At 39.2% G+C, this 27639-nt stretch overlaps 1 protein-coding gene across 2 annotated transcripts in view; it reads right to left on the bottom strand.

Annotated features, from left to right (window-relative positions):
• mdga2a (MAM domain containing glycosylphosphatidylinositol anchor 2a) overlaps window positions 1–26904 on the bottom strand; it is a 163341-nt gene extending 136437 nt beyond the window's left edge. For both annotated transcript variants that reach the window (XM_028976747.1, XM_028976757.1), the window contains exon 1: window positions 26006–26904. In XM_028976747.1, coding sequence (XP_028832580.1) covers window positions 26006–26078 — 73 coding nt within the window. In that variant the 5' untranslated portion in view covers window positions 26079–26904. The remainder of the gene's footprint in view (window positions 1–26005) is intronic.
• Window positions 26905–27639: the final 735 nt, after the last annotated feature.

Genomic DNA, 27639 nt, shown 5'->3' with positions numbered 1-27639 from the left:
GGGGAAGCTAGATGCTATGCCAGCAATCATCAAGACAATCATCAAGATCCACCCATGGACATATCACATGAGAAATGTCAGTTTCCTTAAACCTCTAAATCTAATTTTATTATAATGAATATGTGTTTCAGAGTCATTGCTCATTCCTATAGACCATTTGGCTCTACCTGAAGCCTGCAAATGGTTCTCCCTCAAGGAAGAGCCTGGAAGCAGCACTGGATCATCAGCAGTGTGCCATGAACAGCTTGAGCAGACTGGGCCAGAAAAACAACAGAATGCACACTAAAACAACGATGAGTCAACACAAGCAGTAGAAGGTTGGAAGCGTAAATCCAGTTTTTTGAGCCGATAACTGTGCCAGATTGTGATGTTAGACATCACCTCCACCCGTTCAGGGCATATGGTGCAATATGTATTTTTGGCATTTTCATGTGGCACCAGCCTGCCAAGCTTCTATAAGTGTCTGACTATGTCCGACGTGAATTCAATAATGTAAGCACAACCTGTCAGGAGGTGCCATGTTTGGTCAGAACCATCTGTGTGCAAACAACACCGATGCTATCATACAAGGCTTACCTACATATATAACATGACATATACCACCTGCATGATATTGAGTCCCCCTCATGCTGCAAGAACCATTCATTAAAGAATGGGCTTCAAAGTCATTGGCACAGCCAAATCCTATTAGGCCTCTTTATGCATTACTTAGACTTTTTCTCTCCTTTGTATTGTCTTTGTCCCAAGTTGTGCCACTATAGGATGACACAATTGCAGAAATTTCCCACATCAGTGCTGACCCCCAGGGAAGTCTGTCCTTATGGAACAGAGTAGTGACTGTAGCAGCAAAACTGCCGAGAGCAACGACAGCCAAATGCTCAACAGAACATTTTCAGGCCCTAAACACCAAATACAAAAGAAAGCCCTACTGTACCACACACATGGATCCTTTTATAAAGCCAAGCTATAACATTCTGTCATGATCCGGTCCAGCAGGGGTGACTCAGGGTCCGGAGTTCGGACCAGAGTTTCATGTTAGTCTTCTGCTATGTTCTCTGATTGTGTTCACCTGTGTATAATTATATGAGTGTATAAAACTGCCCTGTTGTGTCTGTTCGTCTTTGGGTCAATGTCTGGTGATCTTTCCTTGTCCTGTTAGCGACGTATTAAACCCCTCTTTCATGACGTTGTGCATATGCGTCCTGTTTCCTCGCCATGTCCAGCCATCGTGACACATTCTAACTTTTTCTGAGGCTCAGTGACACCACAGGCATAGGGAAATGTCCTGGACTGGAAAATTATTTGAAATTGTGACCATCTGTACTTAATTGCCCTATCTGTTAATACATGCTGCACTTAAAGGGAACCCAATCTTTAACCCCACACAGCCAAAAGGACAAGACCAAATACAGTAACTATCTGATGAGTACTTAACTGCTTTAAGTACATAAATAATTTTTTCATAAAAAATACAATTTCAACAAGGTATTTTTCATGCAAATATGCAGATTGTTTATCAGCAGTTAAATAAAAAAATGCTGATGCTGGCAAACTAGTGAATATGACATTAGTAAACACACCAGATGTGCTACATCTGATGCAGCATCATCTATTTATTGATGATAAGAATTAAGTTTATGCAAAAAAGAATTAACCTTAACTCAAAGTTGTGCTTATCAGGATTCAGTGTCCACCAGACAGAACTGATTAATTAATATTCAAATGAGTCAGGAGATCACATCATTTGATCCCTTCTGAGTTTTGCAATTATTGTTAAAGTAAAAGGTCAGATATGAAGGCTGTGGTTAAGTTATCAACTTAAGGTCAGATATGGTCAGGAAGTACATAAAATATAAAAACTTTTAAATTAAATCATCATTAATTTGTGCACTTACATGAAACAGATAAAGACTCAATCTAAAGGAGTGTTTCTGATTGCGTCAACACAACTGCTGCCACGTACAACTGTGCCAATCCCAATTACACCTCATCATCTCCCAGCCCAAGCTGCTTGTTAATGCTGATGCCCTTGATTGCATAAGGAATGCTCATCTTACAAGGGCCAACTGTGAGGAACCCGCAGGCTTGCCATGGCCCTGGCCCACATTTCCTTCACAGCTTAGCTTGCACAGCAGAGCAAAAGTGTGTTAAAAAGGTAGAAGGTAGTCAGGTGAAGTGCACTTTAACAAGGAAATCAGGACAAGAGATTCTGCTTTCGTAAAGGCTGGGAATGATAAACCACAACTATGCATATGCAAATTGTGCGCACACACACACACACACACACACACATTTGTTTTTATTTCTTTGGAAGACCTAGGAATGTGTTTTACAAATGTATAACTGACAGCATGTGATATGCCGGTTAAAGCAAAGCGTTTCTATCTTCTTTTCACCAACTTTTCTTCACTTTCAAGTTATGTAAGGGCATCAAAGTCTTTAGATTAAAAAATAAATGTTATCTAACATTGTCATTTGTGATATCGGTTTATGAAATTATAGATAGAATTACTAATTATTTTTAATGTGTCACATGATCCCACTCACGTGACCGAGAGCGCCGCGGAAACAAGGTGACGCGACTCCTTTAAAAGGGCAAGGCGGCCGCTCCCAGGTTGCTCAGTCATTGAATGCATTTGTTTCGACTCATTGACTCAGCTCTACTCACATCCAAATCTCCAAGTAAGATCGTTCCTTTTAGTTGCCTGTTTTCCTGTCCTGCCTCCCTGCCTTCATGTCTCCTGTTTTTGTGTTTTTTTACATTGTGTCGACATTCGTGTATGTTGCAGCGTACGGCTGAGTTTACATTCACAGATGAATTTACATTCGGCTGAGTTTACATTCACAGATGTAAAAGCAATAAATGGTTCATCAGAATACTATTCCTATCCCTTGTTACCAGCCACCAAAATGTTATGACAGGCTATGCAAGTCAGGATGGTTCTGTAACAAAAACTCTGGTCCTCACTAAAATTTTAAATTTTATATTCACACACTTGACTCATTAAAAATTAGTGAATGAAAAATGACAAAGGCTACACAGTTACCTCATACCTCCAAAGTGAAACTGAGCTTCAGCTGAGAATGTGCAGAATTTGCAGGCTCTCCCCATCTTGGCATGAGTTTCTTTCCATAGTACAAAGGCATGCATGCTAAATGAAATGGTGATGCTAAATCTGGTGGCACAATCTTACAATTCTTACAATCTGCTTACTTTCAAAACAGGCCAGGTCCAGTGCATTTAAGTTCGGGGAAACAATTTCCTTCTGTAGTAATATTACTCTTGCTGGACTTGTCAAAATGTGGCAGACTGGGCCTGTTTGAATACAATACCTTGATCATGGGTAAAACAGTAATGAAATTTGGGAAAGCTGCTTAGGGCTTTAGCAATGAGTTAATCCTTTAATGCAGCATGCTGTCCACATGGAAGGTGATGATTAGATTACAGGTTTGATTCACAAATGAATGTGGCAACATTCACTGGATATGAGCATGGAAAAGACTGAGTAGGAAAAACTGCTACCTACTGAAAATTTTAAGCTGATGTAATTGCTTTGACTGCACAAAAGTACAATTCTGAACTTCCATGTTTGTTGTGGAAACATCACTCAACATAATCAATACAGAAGCTGCAAGGATTTAGTTTTTAATAAATAATTCATAGATTTGTCATTGAAGTTTGCCTCCAACAAAATCTAAGTGCTACAAGAATGAATAATGTGCTTCTTCATAAGACTCTGGTTCCCACATATTTCACTTGTTTTGGAGTGTCTGTTCTTAAGGGAAATGTCTATCTTTCTTAACTTTCTTTTTCTGATAGCCTCCATAAGAAACCCTGCTTAAGTGGCAATTAGATAAAAACATTTCTACTCTTCATTTCTTAATGTGTTAAATAAAGTCCATTAGCTGGAGTGGCTGCTCAGTCTGGCTTCTGTAAACTAATTCTAATACATATTTAATTGGCTTTGAGTTTGCACATAGTGTATGACAGTATTCACAATAAATAGGCTACTTATACATGCACAAATACTGATAATAATATCACTATAATATATCACTATGAAAGTTACTCAGAATGAATATACACCAAATAAAACTGAGCTCAGACTTAAGCCTTCTTTGTTACTGAATATAAATCAATCAAATGTTTATGGCTCAACCAGACAATTCTGTGGTCAATAAAAAGCTCATAAGCTTGAAAGAATAAAATCCTTGAACACAACCACTTTAGCAGCAGGGCCAGTGATGCAAAAGAAACAGGTTGGATATTATGTTGTAATGAAAACTAAGAAAAAGCTGTACACAATTTTATACAATTTAATTGTTGTCAAAAGTTTATGAACACTCATCATGAATATGGTACTTTTGAATGGTTCCTTATCTGTAGTGGAGTGAGAAAATCCACACAATATATGCATACATCCTCTTTTAAATAAGTGGTTCTGAGGCTTATACAAAGTCTGAGAAAAGCACCACCCCCTCACACTGCTCCCCAGGCACTGTCATGGCTGCCCACTGCTCACTAAGGGTGATGGTTTAAAAGCAGAGGACACATTTCACTATGTGCCCCATTTTCACTATGAGCCCCAGCACTCTTGTGCTGCAGTGTATCATAATCACTTCGCTTTTTACTTTCGTAAAAAGACCAAGCCTGCCATAAACTAAACATGGACTGAGATAAATAAAAATTGTACACCAAATGAATGTTTTTTAATCATTAAAGATTATTGTGTACAGTGTCATATCAGCTGTGAACACCAGTGCAACAGAGATTGCCACAGACCCGTCTGCTTAGTCAGGCTGCTGCAATCGCATCTCTAATGTGGCACAAGAGGCACATGATTGTAGCACTTGCCATATTTTGCAAACACATGCAGAATGCCACTGACTGTAACCCAGATCTGGGGTCTTTGCCCTGCCTAAGGAGTTGGGCTTATTACATCGATCTGTCCACATCGCTGACTTGAAGCTGTCAAGTGACATGCCCCAGGACTGGGGATGACAAATCGGCCCAGCTGTGAGAAAACAATGATGCTCAAGAAAAAGAAGAATGCTGATCTTGATACTGTAGCATCAGCAGTTTTTCAAATGTCTTGAGAATTATAGAACAAAAAAAAAATCTGATATACCCACAAAGAAACAAATGCTCTCAAAACACAGAAGAAATGAGAAGCTCAATCTGGCATAATCAGCAGAGACCCATGGGATATGCTAGTTAACAGAAAACAGCAGGACCAGACAACATTACTGGTTGGGTGCTATGGGAGTATGCTGGCCAGTTTGCAGACATCTTCACAGATATCTTCTACCGGCCCATAGAACTGACACCCATCATTATGAAGTGCTTTGAGAGGCTGGTTCTGCTGTTCACTGCTGTTCACTCTGCTGACACATGACTGTGCTGCACAGTACAGTTCAAACCACATCATCAAGTTCGCAACAGTAGTGGGGCTCATCACCAACAACGATGAGTCTGCCTACAGAGAGGAGATAAAACATCTGGTGGATTGGTGCCGAAGCAACAACCTGACAAGATCAAAGAGATTGCTGTCAACTTCAGGAAGAAACTGACTGTCCCCACCCCACTGCACATCGATGGATCTGATGTTGAGATCGTCAGCAGCATGAAGTTCCATGCATTGTGATTTTATTCAATTTTTTTGCATTAAATTGCTATTATTGCACTTGTGCTCAGGCTTTGGCAGTGATGTGTCAGGTGATGTGTTTTTATAAGTGGAAGCTAAGGCGATAAAATGGATGCTAGTCTGAGGTGTGGAAAAAAACTTTGACCATGAAAAATTACATAAAAATGTATAAATGACTGATAACACGTGAAAAGCATGTTGATAGAGTCATGTTGGCAGGCCACAAACTTGTCTGGCTCAGGTCAGTACAGGAATATCTGGACCAAAGCCAATCAGAGGTGGGTCCTGCCCTTCACAATCTCTGATTGGTTTAGAATACGACATAGACCTAATATGTTTGTTGCATGAACCACATTGAGTTTACGTCAGATTTTGTTTGTTGCACCATTTAGAAATTAGGTCCCATGTGCGACCAAATGTGTCTCGGCACTTATATTGGGGAGATATATTGGTTGGATCTGATTATTTGGGGGGTCATGAACCCCCTAACCCCCCCTGTAAATTATGCCCCTGACCTCAATCCTTTCTTCACTATCAGTTCAGACTGTGCCTTCCCAGGCTATAGCTGAATCCTCCCTTCTGATTGGAAACTATGTCACCTGTGTTTTTCTGACCCCTAAGTCCACTTTCCCATATTGGAAAATCAGAAATTACATGGCTGCAACTTACATAACATATGCTATTTTAAGGGCACTAACTAAGAGCTGATACAGACAGAAAACATCATAAAAATTTCTCACCGACAAGCACTGGACCAGTGTTAATAGGTTATGTTCTGTGCAACATAATGAGGACTGCAATCCCCAGCATGAGCAAATAGGCTTTACTGATGTAATGGTGGGAGAGGCGATAGCAAACACAGGATTCCAGGGCCTTGCCGTTGTCTATGTTCTAGAGTCCAGGAACTATGAGACTTGCAGCTCCACAACCTCGCCCTGGAGCTGAGCTGTACCCCAGGAGCTAGTTATGCCTCCTATAGGGTCAGTCATTAAATAATAGCTTTCACATGTGGGTCTACACAAATCATCACACAGTGAATCAAAGTAAACTGACGGGGATTAGACATTCAGCTAGGCACCAGGATGTGTTAGTTACAGGATAGTTACAAATATATTACATTAAAATAAGCTTAACTTATCTTAGTTATGACCATCACCCTTGACTGGTCATGCAAGTGGAAACTGCCTGTGTATTAGCACTACCTGTCAAGCCTTGTTCTTTTTTGCAGATGACATTTCCAAAGCATGGTTATCAGATTGAGACAGGGAATAAAGATGGCCTGAGGCAGGACACCTGGAACACTGTTTTATGTTTTAGGGTCCACAGGAATGTTGGTTTCCCTTTTCCATATTCTAGTACAGATTCAGTCAGCATGCTCTAGTCAGAAATACACTTCCCATCACTGGCCATTCAAATCAATGGACAAAGCATCACACCCAACTCATGGTTGTACAGCCAATGGAAGTCTAAGCACAACTTCAGAAGCATTCATTAGAGATGAAACTGTGTTATTTTTTAGTTATTAACACCCCTGCAAAAATCCAGTTACTGGAGAGGAGAAAAACCCATCATAGTCAGAAGCTCACAGTCAGGTCATGCAAATTATAGAAGCGTCTCCAAGATGTGTCAGAATCAGTGGAGCGCTAACAAATCCTGTGCCAGGCATATTTCACATTACTCCTCAAGCATAAAAAACTTGGAAACAGTTGACAACACACCACAAGATTATGGCATTAATCTTCCATGACAAAAGGCCATTGGGGCTAGAGGAAAGTGCAAACATAAGAGAAAAAATTGGTCAGGTGGAAAATATATTTAATAATACACCCATTCATGTCTGTGCAGGTCAGTTCAGAGAAGTGGCACTGTGTCATCCATTGGCCAGATCACATATTAGACCACATAAAAAGGTAAAGCAAGGGACCTTTTAAAACATATCCATTGCCTCAGCAGACATATTTATAAAAATACAGGAAACTGTCAGATCTGTTAGTCGTTAGCAATTAGCATGTTGTTTGTAAAGAGCACTTTCATGTCTTTAGAACCTATTTGTGGTTCTTTATTGGGATACATATTAGGAAATAAATTGGGAAATTATATATATATATACACACACACACACACACACACACACACACACATACATATATATATATATATATATATATATATATACATATACATACACACACACACACACACACACACACACACACACACACACACACACATATATATATATATATATATATATATATATATATATATATAAAAAATGGCAAGCCAAACAGGACATAAATAATATATAATGACAGGAGACTGAATATATGGAATGAAAGTCTGAATATATGGAATTGTCACGATGGCTGGACATGGCAAGGAAGAAGGACGCATATGCATGACGTCACGAGAGAGGGGTTTAATACATGGTACACACGACAGGGGAAACATAACCAAACAATGACCCGACAGCAAACAGACACAAACAGGATCGCTTTATACACTCAAACACAGGTGAACACGATTAGGAAACATTAAGAACATGAAACGCTGGTCCGAACTCCGGACCCAGGAGTAACCCCTGCTGGACCGGATCATGACAGGAATGAAAGTCTGAATATATGGAATGAAATCTGACGTCATGTAGTAACACTGCTAATAATTCGACCAACATTCAGCATAGAACTACTGATGAAGAGGTTAATTTTTATTTACTTACTTACTTACTTTCTTACTTAATTACTTATTTATTTATATAAAGGTGACTGGTTTTAGCTCCTCACACAAAGGCACATTTCTTTTATTACAGATTTGTTTTTAACAATTGTCATGGTGTACTTAGTCTGATTCTGTCAAAAAAGAATTCATGTTTGTAAATAACATTTGGTAATAAGATCTGTACAAAAGTCCTTCCCCTAATTCTACATCACTCAAACAGGCATAAATGCACCAGATGAAACACAAAAATGGCACTAAAAGGCCCAAAAGGTGCTAAAAACAAACAAAATAATCCCTGTCTCTTACACAATAAATATGATCTGGGCATGATATTTGAAGAAAGGAAAAGTGCTTAGGTCTTAGCAGACATAAGTGAACATGATTTTTTTCCTGATAGTGCTGCTTAACCCTTTGGGGAAATGCTGATATGCACAGGGCACTTTAGAGGGAGCTCCAGTGAAATAACTGAAAACATGTTTTATATTCTAGTTTCTTCAAAATAGCCACCCTTTGCTCTGATTAGTGCTTAGCACACTCTTGGCATTCTCTTGATGAGCTTCAAGAGGTAATCACCTGAAATGGTTTTCCAACAGTCTTGAAGGAGTTCCCAGAGGTATTTAGCATGTGTTGGCCCATTTGCCTTCACTCTGCAGTCCAGCTCACCCCAAACAATCTTGATTGGTTCAGGTCCAGTGACTGTGGATGCCAGGTCTCCACTTTTTGTTAAGTACATAACTTCACATAGTTTTGATGCCTTCAGTGAGAATCTACCGATGTAAATGGTCATGAAAATAAAAAAACACATGGAATGAGAAGGTGTATCCAAACTTTTGGCCTGTATTGTATATATATGTATAGAAACCATTAATATACATGTGTACTCAATCACTATCCATAACCACTTCCCCCAAACCAGGGCTTGTGGCATGGTAATTGTGTTCATCTATTTGTTAATTTCTTTCCTTTATTGGTTAAACTCTTGATTTGTCAGGTAGAGTCAGCACTGAGCACAGCACTGAGTAGGAGAAGTGTGGCAATCAATAATACACTAAACAAGAGTGCAGCATGCAATAAACAGATTTTCCAACCACTGTTTCTTTTGCTAATTTATTTCTAATTTTCCTTAAATATGAAATATGCTGAGATGTGAAAAATATATTTTTTTTATCACAGTTTACTTACTTAATATTACTCTCAAGGTCACCATTCAATATGGGTTCTGGTGTTCTTTTATACTCAGTCCTCAGCCTTGTGCACATACAAGAACACAAAATTGTAGCAATTATATATCAATTTAATATTTCACATATTATCCAAAGCAGTGGGACCCAAACATAACCAGATCTATTTTGCAATTAGCAATATAGACACATTTCTTTCAATAAGTTGAAGGACCCTACTCTTATTAAAAGGAATTTAGTATCTGAAATAATAGCTTCTCATTATTTTAAGTACAACAAACAATTTTAGACAATAGCTTTAGACAGAAGCTAGACAGAAAAGATTTTGAGTCTATAGTGATTTTTTTCATCATAATGGCATAAATAAGCCTATATCAAACATCAGAGAAAATGAAAATATTAAACAAAAAGAATGATAATATGAATCATGTTATTCAAATGCCACTGCCTGTATACTATAAACATTTAATAATAACACTATTAATACCAACTAAGAACCTTTATGTTACCCAGGTTACATCATCGCTCTCTGGATTCATTATAGCAGCATCACCAGACTACAGCCCAATCCACCAGACTGTGAGAAAGACATTTCCAACAAGCCATTAGACTCCTCAACATGCTACACCCTCCCCCACACACACAAACACATAAACACCAAACAAGCACACCTGGACTGTGAACTATGAACTCTAGTTAACACTTCAGAACACTATTCTATAACGCTATAAGTCAAAATGAGGCTCAGTAGTGTGTGTGGCCTCCATGTCTCTGTCCTCCTATACAACGCCTAAGTATACTCCTGATGAGGTGGCAGATAGTCTCCTCCCAGACCTTGACTTCCCCTGTCTCCTGCCTGGTCACATCAGCCCAAGCGCCTTATCCAGAGCACCCTACAGTAGTTACAGGGACTGCCCACGAGGAGCCCACCAGGAGCTTTGTCTTATGGTTCATAGGCAGGTTTATTACTCACTAGGCTACTAACACACTGACAATTTAAGCATTTTAAGTGTCATAATCATCTTGAATTTTTGTTCCCCTGTATTAAACCCGTTTCATGACGTTGTGCGTATGTGTCATCGTCATGTCCAGCCATCATCCCAGATCACTTGTCTCGCAATGCCAAACCAGTGTGACATTTGGAAGATTTTGGTACATTCTGTAATATAAAATAATTTTTTAGACTTGCTTTATATCAAATGAAGTAAAAAAAGTATCATGTTACTGATTAGGGCTGCACGATTTGGGGAAAAAGACATATTGCGATTATTGAGATCAATATTGCGATATGCGATTGCAATGTGATAAAGGACATTTGCTTGTATATCAATGAAAAGTCGCATACTAATAGTGAAATGTTTAATTTCAAAGTGAAACATACTAACTACTTATAACAACCTGAAATGCCCAGTGCTTTCAAAATACAATATTCTACAAAATTAAATAATCACATAAACTCTTTTACATTACTGTCAAACTACAACCCTGGTAAGGCTAAACAACTGTTTTGATTATATTTGGCCATTATAAAATCCTGTATTATAGTTCTTACGTTTAACCAAAACGTTGTTTGGAGGCTGACTTGAACACAGGAATGCATAGCTTCGCTAGCTTAGCTAAGGTTAAGACTTATAAAACGGGATTTTATAATGGGCAAATATATTCAAAACAATGTCCAGCCTTACCTATGAAATGTAACCCCCCGGGATCTGGTTTGGAGCGTACAGCGGTTTACATTTACATTTATGGCATTTATCAGACGCCCTTATCCAGAGCGACTTACAATCAGCAGTTACAGGGACAGTCCCCCCTGGAGCAATTGAGGGTTGAGTGTCTTGCTCAGGGACACAATGGTAGTAAGCGGGATTTGAACCTGGGTCTTCTGGTTCATAGGCGAGTGTTTTACCCACTAGGCTACTACCACCCCTAGCAGCCCCCCCTACTACAGCCCCAAGCAGCACAAGAGTGAGGCCTTTTTATGCACGTCTCTCCATAGACATGTATATGCTTCACGCCACAGCAGTATGGCGGCGACGTTGACGTACGCTGCAGCGCGTCATGCACCATCTACCCATATGTCTCCGAATCGAAAGTCATGTGACCAAACACGTCACATCCGATTGTGAGACTTCAGTCAGCTCGCAAACTTTGAGAGGATGAGAGAATGGATCGGCAACATATCCGATCCAATCCATGTACTAATCATTTAAATCGCAGCTTTTTGCATTCAAGTTGGCTGACATCGCGATTACGATTGCGATTAGATTAATCGTGCAGCACTATTACTGATCATGTCAAAGATAAAAAGGAAATTAATCTGAAGCTCAGAAAGGCTACATTGCCATCTCCAAGCCATTCACAGTGTCTTGTACTGCTGTATATGGCATAATTGACAAGTCCAATTCTGTAAGAACAAACCTGGCCATGGTCATAAACACAAGATTTCGAAGACACTGGACAGAAAACCAATCAGAGATGTCAGTAAGGAGTCCCGGACATCTGCAATGATGATTGTTACAATGTTTCAAGGATACCCAAAACCCCAAAATACCAAAAATACTGGAGTGGCCCAGACAGAGCCCAGACCTCAATCCTATTGATGCTCAAAGTGAATGTTCAGGCTCGGAAACCATGCAATTTGGACCAGATAGAAAAATTGCAATGGAGGAATGAGCCAAAATCCCTTAGGAGATCTGTGCCAACCTAGTGAAGATCTACTGTAAGAGATTGGTTTCAGTTGAGTTTCAGAAAGGGTACATTATTGACTTTTAATGTCTAAAACAAATAACAAATATTTGTTGTTGTTACAGCCATTTGGCGTGGCGAGGTAGGTGAACGAAGGAAGTCCATACACTGAGTCTTTATGAGCACGAGTGGAAGATGAGATGAGATGAAGAGACGAGATGAAGAGATTAGATGAGAAGAGAACATGACTAAGATGAATGAAAAATGAATGATGACTGGTCCGGTATTCACTATGGATGAGCGTCCGCAGGCGCCCGTGACTCCAGTCAATTTCCGCCTTGCCCCGATGAATGGCCGCTTCTCACCCTCAACACCACCAGACACAGGACTGTGAGGCAGGTGTCAGGACCCTGCAAAAGATGAAGCCAACGTTGGCTGCGTCCAAATGTTATCGAGTCTTTCTGTCACAACCATTTGGCATGACGAGGCAGGTGAATGGAGATGATGAGAAGAGATGACGAGGAGGAAGGACACATTTGCATAAAACCGGGGTTTAATTGGTGAAAAACAGGACAGGGGAGACATTCGGTAACTCGTGAACATGTAACATAACAAAGACCCTGAGGTGAACAAACACGAACAGAGCAGCTTTATACATCAGATTGGGAAACATTACACAATACTAACGTGAAACTAACATGAAAGCAACCCCTTCCGAACGGGATCATGACAGTTGTTAACTGTATTTTTCATGGAGTGTTGTCTAATTTAGGGGGCTATTAACTGAATTGATCTCAACTATAAGTCTATTTGTAAAGCCAAATTCATTTAAACCCAATAGTGGCAATATATTTTATTACATACACTAGTCAAAATATAAAGGGAACACTTAAACATCCCAATGTAACTCCAAGTCAATCACACTTCTGTGAAATCAAACTGTTCACGTAGGAAGCAACACTGATTGACAATCAATTTCATATGCTGTGGTGCAAATGGAATCGACAACAGGTGGAAATTATAGGCAACTAGCAAGACATCCCCAATAAAGGCGTGGTTCTGCAGGTGTGGTTCTACAGACCACTTCTCACTTTCCTATACTTTCTGGCTGATGTTTTGATCACTTTGGAATGCATGCAATACTTTCACTTTAGTCAGAATCTACAACCCACACATGTGGCTCAGGTAGTGTCAGCTCATCCAGGATGGCACATCAATGCGAGCTGTGGCAAGGTTTCTCAACGTATTTTCTAGATCTTGGAGTCACTACCAGGTAACAGGCCACTATATCAGGAGACGTGGAGGAGGCCGAAGGAGGGCAAGGACCTAGCTGCAGGACCGCTACCTCCACCTTTGTGCAAGGAGGTAGTGCAGGACGAACACTGCCAGAGCCCTGCAAAATGATCTCAAGCAGGCCACAAATGTGCATATGTCTGCTCAAGTGTCAGAAACATACTCCATGATGTGGTGTTGGATTTTTTACATTATGTATTTGAAAGTAACTTTTAGTAAACTCAAAGTACATTTAAAATAAATTATTTTTTTTACTTTTACTCAAGTAGATTTTTAGATGGGTCATTTTACTTCAGTAGAATTTAAGCAAAGTAAAGCTTCTTTTACTAAATACATTTTTTTGTACTTTTTCAACCTCTGTTGACGCAACCTGATCAAGCACACACCAGGCACACATGCACACAGTGATGGAGAGACAACAATAACGGACCAAGAACACTGGTCCGTGTACTCCACCAGTGTTAGAGGGAAAATGGGTGTTGGGAATCACTGAATGCTACAAATTGTACTGTAATTTATTGTAAGTAAGTTATTGATGTTATTATTATTAAATAGAAGAATTAGCACATGTTTCTGAATACATGTTTTTCTAAATAATAAATTAGAATCAATCAGTTACTCAGTACTTTAGTAGTTTCACTAGATTCTTTTGTACTCTTACTTGAGTATTATTTAGGAGTAACACTACTCATAATTTAAAACTCTACTCTACTCTACTCTACTCTACTCTACTCTACTCTACTCTTGTGTTTTGCATCATATTTGTCTATTTTAAAAAGTGGTATGTTTATGTCCCTGGCTGTCTCATAAAAATGAATTTCAAATGTACCCTGTTTGCATAGGTCTTAAAACAGTAACTTCCATTTAGCGTTTATTTGCAGATCACAAAATATAATGTATTATTTTTTTATTGGGGTGGCCAGACTTGCGTGTGAAAAGGAATGGAATATCTGAAGCCTCTGTGAATTGCTAGGTGAAAATGTTCACCGTTTGGCATTTGAACTGATTTGTGAAATGTTAAAGTTCTAATGTAGACAAGTTTAACATTATTTTCTGCAGGCGGTAAGGTGGAATGGGGACCACCGTGACACATTTCTATCACATTACCACAATGTAATAAAATATGGTTCTGGCTGAATTCTGCCTGTGTTAAAGACCAAATATAGTGCATTTATAGCCATATAGTGCATCTATAGCCTGGTTTGCAGGTGGAATGAAAGCCTAACCCATGCTAAGTTTATGAAGCTGGCCATGGATAGAATGAAAAGAGGGAAAAGGTAAATGGCAAACAAGCAGCTCATCATAGTTCTAACTGGCCTACTTTCTCATGTTAATGGTTTGCAGAAGGGCAAAAATGTTTAAGCATAATGACTGGTAATCTGCCCTTCTGACTAATCTTCTCCTCCATGCTGTTGTCACAAAATTCCTATTGTATTGAAATGTCGCCGCATCCTGTATACTGCTACAGCTCAATACATTATTCATGAGGATTGCTTATGATTATTGATAAAGCGGGTTGCAGAAGACAATAGAGTTTTTCGATCCTGTCAGCATGCTGGACAAGGAAAATTGTCCTGTTTAATGAAGAGCTCTCTTGCAGCTGCTGCAAACACCACACCTATACTGGGCATATGGATAACACCAAAAAGACTGTCAGCCTGAGGCTGAATGGCACTGGCTTGGTTGTGGGATGGGTGACATACAGACATAGGTAGACATATCTTTAAATGCTCCACCACAAAGCTGGGTCGGACTAAAGAGTGACCTAAGTGCTGCACTGGTGCACTCAACATTTCACAGGTCTGTAAGGAAGTGGAGGACAGATGTAATGTTGTGTTACAAAATTCACATTTTGGATAATAGAATGACCATGATGTGGCAAATGGCAGCTCATAAATCATAAATCCAGAGAATTAAAAATATCTGGCCAGATGCAATCTCCAGGTCTCAAAAAGAGGGCATGTCTAGGTAAAAGAGGATGTCTGGTCACCTCAGCCACAAGTCAATTGCCACAGGTGGCAGTACCACAAACTTCACCTGACAATACATAAACAGATTAAAAAAAAATAATGCCATAAAAAAGTTGTTTTACAGGTCAAATTAATATATTCATGCTATTTTATACAGTAAAGATCTGAATTTAGCATTTATTCTGTAATCTACAGGAAATTTCAAGTTATTGAGAAATATATTGTGTATCATGATACAGGGGTGGTGGTACTCTAGTGGTTAACACACTCACCTATGAACCAGAAGAACCAGGATCAAATTACACGTACTACCATTGTGTCCCTGAGCACCTAACCCTAAGTTAAGTGGGGACTGTAAGTTGCTATGGATAAGGGTGTCTGATAAATGCCATAAATTTAAATGTAATGTCAATATATCCAAAACATTTTGCAATGTTGTCATATTGTCTGCCCTAATGCATAGCATACTTATAGATCATGAATAATGTGAAGTGCCTAACAGTGAGCCAAAGGAAGGCTGAAAGTATCCTGGTGGTTACACACTTGCCAATGAACCACAAGACAACAAAGTCACAGGTTTTAACCCCACTTACTACGCAGTAAAAAATGGCATGTCAATATTTCAAAGTTAATCTATTTTAGCCTAGATCGTTACATTTCAGTGTAAATTTCTGCAGAGAAGAAGTGAAGATTTAACTCTACACAGTGTGAATTAGTACCAGCATACATTGTCAACCCAGATCAGTAGGGGCATTAGTGGGCATTCACCAACTATTAGGTAGAAGATGGGGTATATTGATGGGCCTCAGGGAGGATGCTAGTTTAAATGACTTGCGTCTTATACGACATGGAAGCCACTCCTTAGTAAAAGGCTCATGAAAGCCCACTTGGAGTTTGCCAAAAGACACCTGAATGACTTTCAGACAATGAGAAACAAAATTCTCTGGTCTTATAAGACAAAGATTTAACTCTTTGGTGTGAATGCCATGAGTCACATTTGGAGGAAAACAGGCACCGCTCATCACCACGCCAATACCATCTCTACAGTGAAGCATGGTGGTGACAGAATTATGCTGTCAGGATATTTTTCAGCAGCAGGAACAGGGAGACTAGTCAGGATAGAGGAAAAGATGACTGCAGCAATGTACAGAGACATCCTGCATGAAGATGACTGCAGCAATGTACAGAGACATCCTGCATGAAAATGACTGCAGCAATGTACAGACATCCTGCATGAAAACCAGAGCGCTCTTGACCTCCAACTGGGGTGACGTTTCATCCTTCAGCAGGACAATGACCCTAAGCACACAGCCTAAAGGAGTGGCTTCAGGACAGCTCTGTGAATGTCCTTGAGTGGCCCTGTCAGAGGCTACTCTTTCCAAAATACAGACTTGGTGCAGAATTACAACATTTGACCAGTCACAATGAGATTTCTCCAGTATGTGCCATTTTGGCGTGTGTAGCTTTAAATGCAAATGAGGATGAGAGAGGGCATCATAAGGCAAAACAAAAGCAACACAAGGTAAAAATTCCAGTGTCAGTGGACATGATGCCACAGAATGTTCAGGCCTCAGTGCACAGGCATATAAAGTGCAGACTTCATGCATGTGTGCGTATTAAGCATTGTGCCAATTTGCTCATCAAACCAACTTTCTCACCCTGTGTAATTAATGAAAATGTAATTGATTTAAGTAACAAAATATATCATATTATTTAAGACAAGTGGGATATCCACAAAGAGTAGATTTAAAATATTCTAATTTATTAAAAAGGAACAGGGTAACTGTTGGATTTTCCCAATTTTTTTTCAATAACATGTCAATCAGACAGTCAGCTCTTCTTTTGTAAAAGGTCAACTAAATAATTTCATGTTTGTATTATATCACTGCAGAATACAGTCCCTGACAAAAGTCTTATCTATTTTGTAGAAACACCTGCTATTAACCTGACTTTTATTTAATCAATTGGTGATGTAAATAGCTTATATGAAAAGCTAAAACCCTACCAAATTATGTTTAATGAATTGAAATGAATTAGTTTCACTGAAAAAAGATTTATCATTTAATCAAGAAATGTTTTGTCACCTATACAGAAATTGAACAAATTTACTAAAATATGTCAGCAAATTAAGTAGTGGTGCTGTAAGATCCAAATTTAATATCTTGTATGACTTCCATGAGCTTGAGGGACTGTATCCTTACGGTTTGGCAAGGATTGATACAATTTATTGATGAAGTCATCAGCAATAGCACAGAAAGCAGTCTTGCATCAATATTCTTTGGTTTCGTCTTCCATGCTTCCTCTTTCATCCTACATGCTCAATGATGTTCATGTCTGGTGACTGGGTTGGCCAATCCAGGAGCATCTTGATCTTCTTCGCCTTGAGGAACTTTGATGTTGATTGAGCACCATCCTGCTGCAGAATTTGGTTGGGAATATAAAAGGTAGCTAAGATTTCTTGGTATTTCAGACTTTTGATGTTGTCTTCCACCCTGCAGATCTCTCACACCCCAATACTGGAAGTAACCTATCACGACTACGGACTTACGGGGGAAGGAAGCGCAGAGGTGTGACATGCTGGGAAGGGGTTTTATTATAAATAAACAATAAACACAAATAAAGAATGGCGCGGTGGCCGAAAAGGGATATAAAGGGGAACAACAAAAACGAGTCCGCTGGCGTGTGGCGATTGCCAGAACTCAAAACATAGAACCGAAATTCAAGTTCGTGCACCAAGTTCACGAAAATGCCAGAGATTCCGAAGGAGTGGAAATCTCCGGGTTTTATGCATTGTCAGGATTGGCCACCAGTGATGAGCCCAGCTGCAGTCAATTCTGCCACCAAACTTCACTGTTTTCTGGGTGAATCTCGGATCCATGCGGACTCCAGTAGGTCTCCTGCTATATTTGCAAGGACTGTGGTGTAATTTAACAGATTCAGATTAATCCACATTCTGTCACTTTTCCAGCATCCATCCTTTTAGCAGGCTGTGGGCCTTGGCAAATGCCACACAGTTTTTCAGTTGTCTTTTGTTTAGTGCAGGCTTTTGGGCACTAATTTGACCATGGAGGCCATTTCGAGACAAACCGTTCTGGTTAACACAGGGACTTCAGGTGACCAGGTCTCGTGGAGCTCTGCTGCAGTGGAAAATTGGCTGGCCTTGGATTTTCGAGCCAACAAATGGTCCTCTTGAGCGGTTGTCTTGCAGGGTCTGCCTGACCTGGGCTTGTCAAAAACTTCTCCAGTCTCTTCAAATCTTTTTTTTATCCTCTGTACTTGACGCTGAGACACATTGAAGGTGCCTGCCACATCAGCAGTGGATCTGGTCTTCAGCCTCTTGATAATCAACACTTTAGTCTCAGGGTGAATCTTAGGCATGTTTGAAGAGGTCTAGTTGCAGTTGATGTGAAGGTCTAGTGTACTGGGGTTCTTTTTTATACACACCAGAGACCTAATTTACCATTATTAGTCACAGGGGAAGCTCACATGACAAGGCGACAACACTTATGTCTTTGCAAAAACTGACTCAGTGAGCTTTACCAAGCTTTGAATATTAGAATACATTTTGACAGTTTCGTTTTGCACTGAAACATTATTACAAAAGCTGTTGGGAATAGAATGAGCCATTTCTTGTAAAAAAAATCTTGATTAGAAATATAATTCAGCGACACTTGAGGTAAATTTGTACACAAGCGACAAGACTTTTGTCAGGGACTGTACATAATTCAATATTTGTGCATTGTTTTTCCACCTGCGATCACTGTGTGGACAAATGTGATTTGTAGTTGAACTGACCTGAATTTTCTATTTTATTGTGCAGAACAATAAAGATGATCTGTCCAGTGCTAGTAGATTGCCTTTCAAATTCCATTATATTACAGGGTCAGTCCCTCTGGGGCAATTTATGGTAATGTGTGTCGCTCATGGTAGCAGGTGTTTTGAGTGGGGTTTGAATTATGAGCGCCGTTGTTGTGTACCATGAGTTTATTGACCATTCTGTCCTCTGTGTAATTAAGGCTTTGAGAAGGCACAAATACAGCACCCCTAGTTTACAACATCACTCTTCTCCTTACTTATCTAGTCAGCCTCTCAAGCTTTTTCTGAAGAGGTTCTTGTAGTCAGCAGTTTAATCTGATTGGACAGAGTTTTCACATTCAAACAAATTGTCTTTGAAACCAGACATCTAAACTTTTTATCACAGAATCCATCCAAATAATTCAGGTTATCCAAATGATGCATCCACAAATTATGAGAACAAAGTCCAAATTGTTGTCATTCATTTCTATTACAGCTGTCCAAGGAGGCCGGCTTTTCCCATATGAATTTTCAGCAACATTTGCAGAGTACAGTCAAAGTATCATCACAGCTGTTAATGACAGGATAATGAGTCAAGCAGCTTGTGAAATTTTAATTAAGAAGAGAATATCAGAGTAATCACGTGACATCCACGGCAACGGGCTCACGTCTACGCCGATTCAGAAACATGGTGCAACTGAACTAATAACAAGCGCAGCTTAGCTGACGCCGTCCAGCGCTGAGCTGAAAATAAATAAGAACAGTCATAAATAAATAAAAGCAGCACGCATCACACTACATCCCCACGAGACTGCTTATCTCCCTGCACGTTTGATTATTAATAACCAAACAGATTCTTGGCCTGGCTGTACCACCAATTCACACCGTGCACTGAACCACAGAATAGAGCATACCCACTTTGCTCAAACTAATCAGCACTACTTTATCCTCATTAACTCTCATTAACACTTATTAACACTCATTGCCAGAAAATCTACAGTTAATGGCTTGATAAATGAGAGAGGAATATCCATGTTGCAGTAAAAGAAAATGTTCTGTGGCCGTAAGAACACTCTCTCGGGACATTGAGGCACCCAACAACTTCACATAAATAATTACTGAGAAAAAATTAGCACTGGTCAGACCTCAATAAGATACCCAAGTATCACATAACCCAGTCAAAAAGGTAATTTTATCAGGAGGACCACTAAAATAAAATCCTATAACACTTTATAGGAATTTTAGTCCAGATAATAGCCTGAAATGCTAAAAGTCAACATAAAACTCATATAGAGGCAGAGCTCTATCAGCACAATATGCAAAGTGGTTAAAAAGCCTTTTACAATGTCAGCTCCTATAACAGGAGTTGGTAAGCACTTTTTTAAAAGGTAATATGCATCTGTAACACGCTGTCAGGAATTATGTAGGCTATAAGTGATATTGAATGGATTAAGATGATGACAGAAGGCCTTCAGAACATGATGGCTTCCGAATCTCATGGATGGTTGATTTTGAAAGACCTCTAACACAGGCATCAATAATGGAAGAAAAAGACCCCATGTTATTTTTACCCTGAGCAATTATCCTTATGTAGTTGAGAATGTATTTTTCCAATTGTTTTGCAGAGTGCATAGAATGCTATGTATTTGATGCACAGGAGACAGTTACTTACAATAGTGCATCATGCCGCTATCTCATAGTCAAAACAGAGAAATAAGAATCATCAGACACACAATAAACCACATTTGTAAACCTAGCTCTACTGGAAATAAAACAGGAAAACAGGGAAAAAAATAATAATTCTTCATGCCAAATTCATTAGAAATTTTCATCCTAATCTTCAAAGATAAAATCTTCTAAACTTTGTAGTTGCATTCTGGATCTTCTTCACCTGAGTTGCTGAGCTGCTCTGCATCTCAAATTAAGCCCTGGTGGGTTGCAACAGTTTCTAAGAAACACAGGTTTTACTCATCCGCAGTACATGTACGGTACCTGTGAGTCATACTACCAAGAAACAAATTAAGCAATAAGAATCTCAGGTACAACTTCTAAAGGTCAAGGGCAAGCAAAACACAGGAAGTTGACAAACTTCCATATTTATGACTTTATTTTTGACTGCTGCATATGGCTGTTTTATTCTATATTGCAAAAGTTTTTTTAAAGCACTCTTCAAAAGCATAGTGTAATGAGCTTTAGCAGTTTCACAATTTAAACATTACTGAAAGCCTGTGACTTATGTGCATAATGAATCTATAAATGCAGTAACGGAAGCTCAAGCAAAGTTATTTTTACCCTAAGATTCAATCCACACATAGGAAAGTAAATTATATACTTGATATAATCATCTGTATTTTAATATTTAGGAAATTAAATTGTAATAATTGTTTCCTTAACTACATTATCAGGGCTGACAACTATGATACATTGACCATTAGAATAAACCATTAGGAGGGGTGGTAGTAGTCTGATGTGTGGAAGTACTCACTACAATTGTGTCTATATATATATATATATTTTTTTTTTTATTGGACAAATAATCACAAACCCTGCACTGACACCATTTTCAGCCTCACTCTACCCTGGAAGGGGTTCCCTCTCTGTATCACTCCTTCCCAAGGTTTCTTCTCCTCTCTCCTAGAGTTTTTTTGTGTGGAGGTTTTCCTTGTGTGCAGAAGGGTCAAGTGTGGGGTGTGTCAACTGTAGGGCTTGTCAAAGCCCATTGAGACATACTGTATGTGATTTTGGGCTATATAAGAAATAAATGTTGTTGTTGTTGTTGTTATAAGCAAGAAACTGCACCAGGGGGACTGTAACTGTGACTAATTGTAAAATGCTCTGGATAAGGGTGTCTTCTAAATGCTGAAAATGTAAATATGTAAGAGTCACAAAGTGAGCTTCAAACTGTCTTGTATTCACCAGTATGCCCTGAATGTTATTATCTTTCACACCTGCCAATTGTGAGTTGCTTATTTGTGTGTTGCTTAGTTCAAAACTTCATAGACGTTGGCAGTGCATTTAAGGTATGCAAGCAGTTTTTGTCAATCAAAATAAAAAAAAGTAACAAGTTCACAATTTCCCACAAAAAAAACACAGGAACTTCAGTATTCATGCACACCAGTATACATCAATATGCTAACATTTTGTTACAACTGCCTTTAGCTCTCATTCTCCATACACATTACCCATGTGGTTGCATGACTGAAATTCTACTACTACACCTTGAGGTTGCATATTCTGTTGTACTGATCGTGGAGATTTAATGAATTCATTGAGATCCAGTCTTCTAGTGTCACTTAGATAAGAGGATGCTGATATAATTGGCGATTTTAAATATTTCCTTTGGCTGAAATCATGTGAATACAACACTTGGCCATGCTTTGCCAACATTTGTTTTATTGCATCTTTTTATGGGGTTTTGGCAGCTTTTTGTCAATTATGGTTGCATATTTACATTTACAACACTTGCAACAGATAAAAGCTTGTGAGTCGTAATTTTTATGAAGACTTGGTAGTCCTGGCAAGCCTTATCTGACACTTAGACATTCTAAAGTAAGAATGTAGTAATTGCTCTTAAGAGGAAAAATCTGGGTAACTGTGTGCCCCATCTGCCTGCTTCACTGTGCTACAGACAACCGTACACATACTACACAACAACATGCCCCATCAGCACTATTTGAGACACGGACAGAAAGTAACTGATCGACTCCAATTGACTCTTATTCTAAAAATAGGCCACTAATCTATTCTTGAGGGGATTTGAGCACAATATGCCCAATATGCCCCGTAATACCCCAACCGAGATCTTCATTACTATTTGGTCGTCCACTTCATCACTAATCTGCAATAACAGAATTTTTGTCTGTTTTTCAGCAGATGGGCTCTAAAGGCTGAACTCCCTGATGGTTCTGATTAATGGTGCAGGACAAACAAGAGGTCATCTTTATGGCTGTTCTGTGTTAGGGTAATTGAAAATTTTACATTTTAACTCCCATGTAGAAGGAAAGTAATTCCCAGTTCTGTCTTGCAATCCAGATCCAGATTACCATTGCCAACAGAAATACAGAAAATCTTCAATACAGTACAAAACAGTGTTACATTCTCTATTTACTTAGCTATTCATTATGGTCATCCTTTCCTATATAAACAAATGGTCAGATAGTTGCTTAATTCACAGCACTCAGATTACTGCTTCCATCTATTAATTCATCACCATTGCAAGTTAAAACTCAAACCAGAATGAATGCTGCAGGGAGAGAAACAATGACATTAAACATATGTTGCTGTATACAGTCCAACAAACAAATAGTTCATAATTTGGAAGTGCCATTCAGAAGCCTTTCATCATTATTGCACATTCGTGTCAGACACCACAAAATTTATAGTCAGAGCCTCAAAACCCAGACTCTCTTGGTAAAGTGAAGAGAGCCAGATGGTGATGCTAAATACTGTGTAAAAACAATTTATGTATTTTGGAGAAATACAAAAAGAAATGGATTTTCACGTGTCCTCCTCGATACCTACTGCACGTTTTAGCAGCTCAATTTATAATGGAACGGGAGAATATGCATTGAACTGTTGATACAGTAATTGAGTTCCACATAAAAACAAATCATAGGAATTGTAGGTATAGTGCACCCAGATTATTTCCCAAAGCTCTGTTTCTCAATAAACTGTGAGTTTTGAAAATGGAAAAAGCACTTGGATGGCCCTGGCTCTGTAGGAAGGACTTTGTTTTGGGTGAGTCAGTGCTGAGTTTAGAATTTTTCTTTCTTTAAATCGCTTTGGGCCTCTGAGCAAACTTGTGTTCAGCACCTTAGCTGTGCTCATTGTGATATGACACATGAATTATGGGGAGAGGCCCATGAAGTGAGCTGATACTCATTAAAAAATAGAGATTTCTGTGGTCCCCACAGACTTCATCCCAATACTTTTTCTTATGAGCCTAAATATGACCAGTATTGAAGTACGACTGCGTGTCCTCTTCATATAGGACTGTGGCTATATAATGCCTGACCAACAAAGTTCTGTGCATAAGACTTCGCTGACGCTTTGTGTTTTTCAAAATATGAAGCCATGAATAATGATTCTGGCCTGATGGTATAACTCTACCACCCACGCAGGTATGAACACGACTATCACATTCTCCATTCCTTCGAGGCCTATTCACCTTCTGCATGGCTATGTGTTTCAAAGAAGTGAAAGATGACAGTGGAATGTTGAATACTGAGTGCACTGAATCAGGAGTCAATGTTCATGCCATGTCAAACTGAAGTTTGTGCTCATGGGAAAAAAACAATCTAAGTCTTATATATATATAGATATATAGATAGATAAATACACAGGAATTTTATAGCTTTCTTGCTGAAACAAGGTGTCTTGAAAGGTTTCCTTGTCAGTGCTTAAATCTGATCTGACCCAAAGATCTCAGTGAGTTCCCAAAGATATTTTGAGCAGTTGGGTGATTATTGTGACTTACGTAACAAAGAATACATTAAGGGGTAATACTAAAGGGGTAATACTAAAATTTATCTAAGTTCTATCCCAGGACTTATCCAAAAAAACTAAAAATTGTTGTAAACCACAATGGGAAAAAGAAAATTGAGAAAGACGTTTTGAATTGGAGCCTGATGTGACTGACACACTCTGATGACACTCTTGACTATTGACCAGCAGGACCATTATGAGTTGCATTAGTTCTATGGCAAACAAACTGTTAGAAGTGATTTAAATTGATTCCCATTTATAGTTGGGCAATTATTTAGGCACTTGAGAAGACTATGATTTACCAATAGTCATCTGATTTGTTACACCATGAATTCCTGGTTTGAGCATTAAATGGATGGGTGCTCACTGTCAATGGATGGGTGCTATTGATAAGTTATTAAACTGTCCAAATGCTGCTGTGCAACAACATAGCCAAAGAGGATTATTCAATCAATGTCAGAAGTGGCTTAATCAAAACACACATACACACAAAATGTATTCAAAATGCATTTTTGCATTTTGCCCTTGTCCACTATCACAAACAACATCTTCATATAGGAATCCCTAGCACTGTGGTCTTTGTATGTTTCTGTCGTTCATGTCTATGTTTTTGTTCTAGATTCCTCTCAGTACTTCACATAGCAAAGAACTGATCCTGACCAATCAACTAAATCAGACCTCAATCAAAATATATATATGTCTAGCAATAAAAATTAACAAAATGTCCAAGACGTTGTTCCTTACCAACATCCATTGCATTGCAATTAAATCTAGTCTATTGAATTAAGAGACTTTTCTTATGTCTGTTCAATCATTTACATGCAAATTTCTCCAAGGGACAAGCCATATTTTAAATGAAAAACGATACAAAATGATCTGCAGTTTCTTCAGTTGTGCAGGATCTGGATACACCACTGGATTCAAGGATACACTGCATCATATTCTGACGTTGGTAATTAAAATGTACCAATTAAAGAGTTAATACCCAGTTCTATTCCACCTGTGAGTAACTTCCAGTGTGCAGGGCGTGATATAACATGAAAAAAGTCACTTGCACAGTTTAGGGGCCCTTCTACAGCATACTCAGGTCAATTTGGGTCTAATGACATCTGTCTCTGTTAGAATTAAAAATTCTACTGAAAGGCCCTGGATTCTTATCAACACAAAAACATTATTCATCCAAGGTCATGCTACCAGGTTGTTCATTAGAAGCTACAGAAGACCACAGACTTACCGTACACTCCCTGGCAATGGACACCTTCAAGAACTAGGATGAGCAGCCACAAGAGCCCGAAAACTAAATCCATCTTCAGGTTAATGTCACCATGTCCAGCCCGACGATGACAGATTCTTCTCCTGAGGATCCGCTGTGAACGCGCACCAACTATCTGCTCATCACTGTATGGTGGCGCCGATTGTGGGCAGTTGCGGGTTATACTGGCATCGGAATAATAGCCCAGCTGAAAATACTGGACAAAATATATCAATAATAAAATATACGAAAACGTATATATATATATATATATATATATAAATCACAGTGGTGACTGGACGTCTACTACGACCGGCAAGTCAGCTGACTGGGCAGAGGTCTCATTTTTAATGAAAGCTAAAAGCGGGCACGTTTTAAAAGTGACAGAAGGAATGGGAGGGAATAAACACAGATCTGATTTGGATGGTTGTCCGGCAAGCTCTACTGGTACCCGGCGCTGCTTTGTAAAATCCCGGCTCTCCCATTGCTGGACTAAGAGGACGCCCAATCAAGGATCCATTTAGATGAATGACGATTCCTCCTGAATCATTACACCAATTCTTCCGAGGACGGCAAAAAAGACAAACGTTTTTCCTGGATGGCGAGACGAGTAGCCGTTCAGCGGTGAAAATGTGGCTCCGGAGACCGTGGCCGGTACATCCCCGGCGAATGTGAACAAGTCCCCTAAATTCGCATGAAGACGGAGGCTTTTCGCCTGGAGCAAAATAACGTAAAATGTATAGCAAACGGGACTGTGACAGTCTCGTTTCCACTCTTTTAAAGAAAAAGGTTGTGTGCCGAGGATGGATGGAGGAATGGTCATCCACGCTGCGCCATAAGTGCTGCGCCGGAACGCAGAGCTTGCCGTGAGTCGTTCACGAACGAACAGCTCTTTTTGAACGGATCTTTTTTATGAACGAACTGAGCATGATGTTTACTTGAACACGTTTCTTCATTCGTTAGATTTTTTTACGAAGTAAACAAAACTTACTGAAGGATTAAATTGATGGGTAATCAAAATATTTTAGTATACTTTATATGGTGTTCTCGGAAACGCAATTCTCTTAAACGTGCAGATGTACATTTTACAGATAGTATGTGTATGTGTGATAGTATGTACAGATTATATGTGATATACATCCTTAATCATTTTATCATAATCATCGCTAAATTATCATTAGTTGCAATCAGCCCGCAGTATTTCATTTAACTTGAATCCGGTTGTGCTCTGAATGCTCTGGATCTTTGTGGCGAATCGAACCAAAAGGAACCGGATCGCTGAGAAGAGCCGGAATGGCAGTCACCGCTACGCAGAACGCAGAGCCCCAGCTGGCCGCACAGCGACGTCAAAGGCTGCGTGAGCGCCGCGAGCTCATTAGTATGAGCAGCACTAACACACCGCACCGTGCCCAACACACGCAGCTACACCACACCGTCACAGTCACCCACAGATTTATTCAACAGAGATACACTGCGGGCGCCACAATCATTTCCTTTTGGGTGCCATTTTGTAAAATTATTTTTTCATTTGAATACTTAATCATGATCTGATGAAGCACAGCAGAATCTGATTCTAGGAACGTGATCTTCAGGACAGAATTAATATAATTTGCATT

This window comes from Denticeps clupeoides, chromosome 1 (assembly GCF_900700375.1).
Source record: "Denticeps clupeoides chromosome 1, fDenClu1.1, whole genome shotgun sequence".
In the NCBI taxonomy this organism is placed as follows: Eukaryota; Metazoa; Chordata; class Actinopteri; order Clupeiformes; family Denticipitidae; genus Denticeps; species Denticeps clupeoides.
The sequence above is the reverse complement of the archived record's forward strand: the minus strand, read 5'-3'. Positions and strand labels throughout refer to the sequence as shown.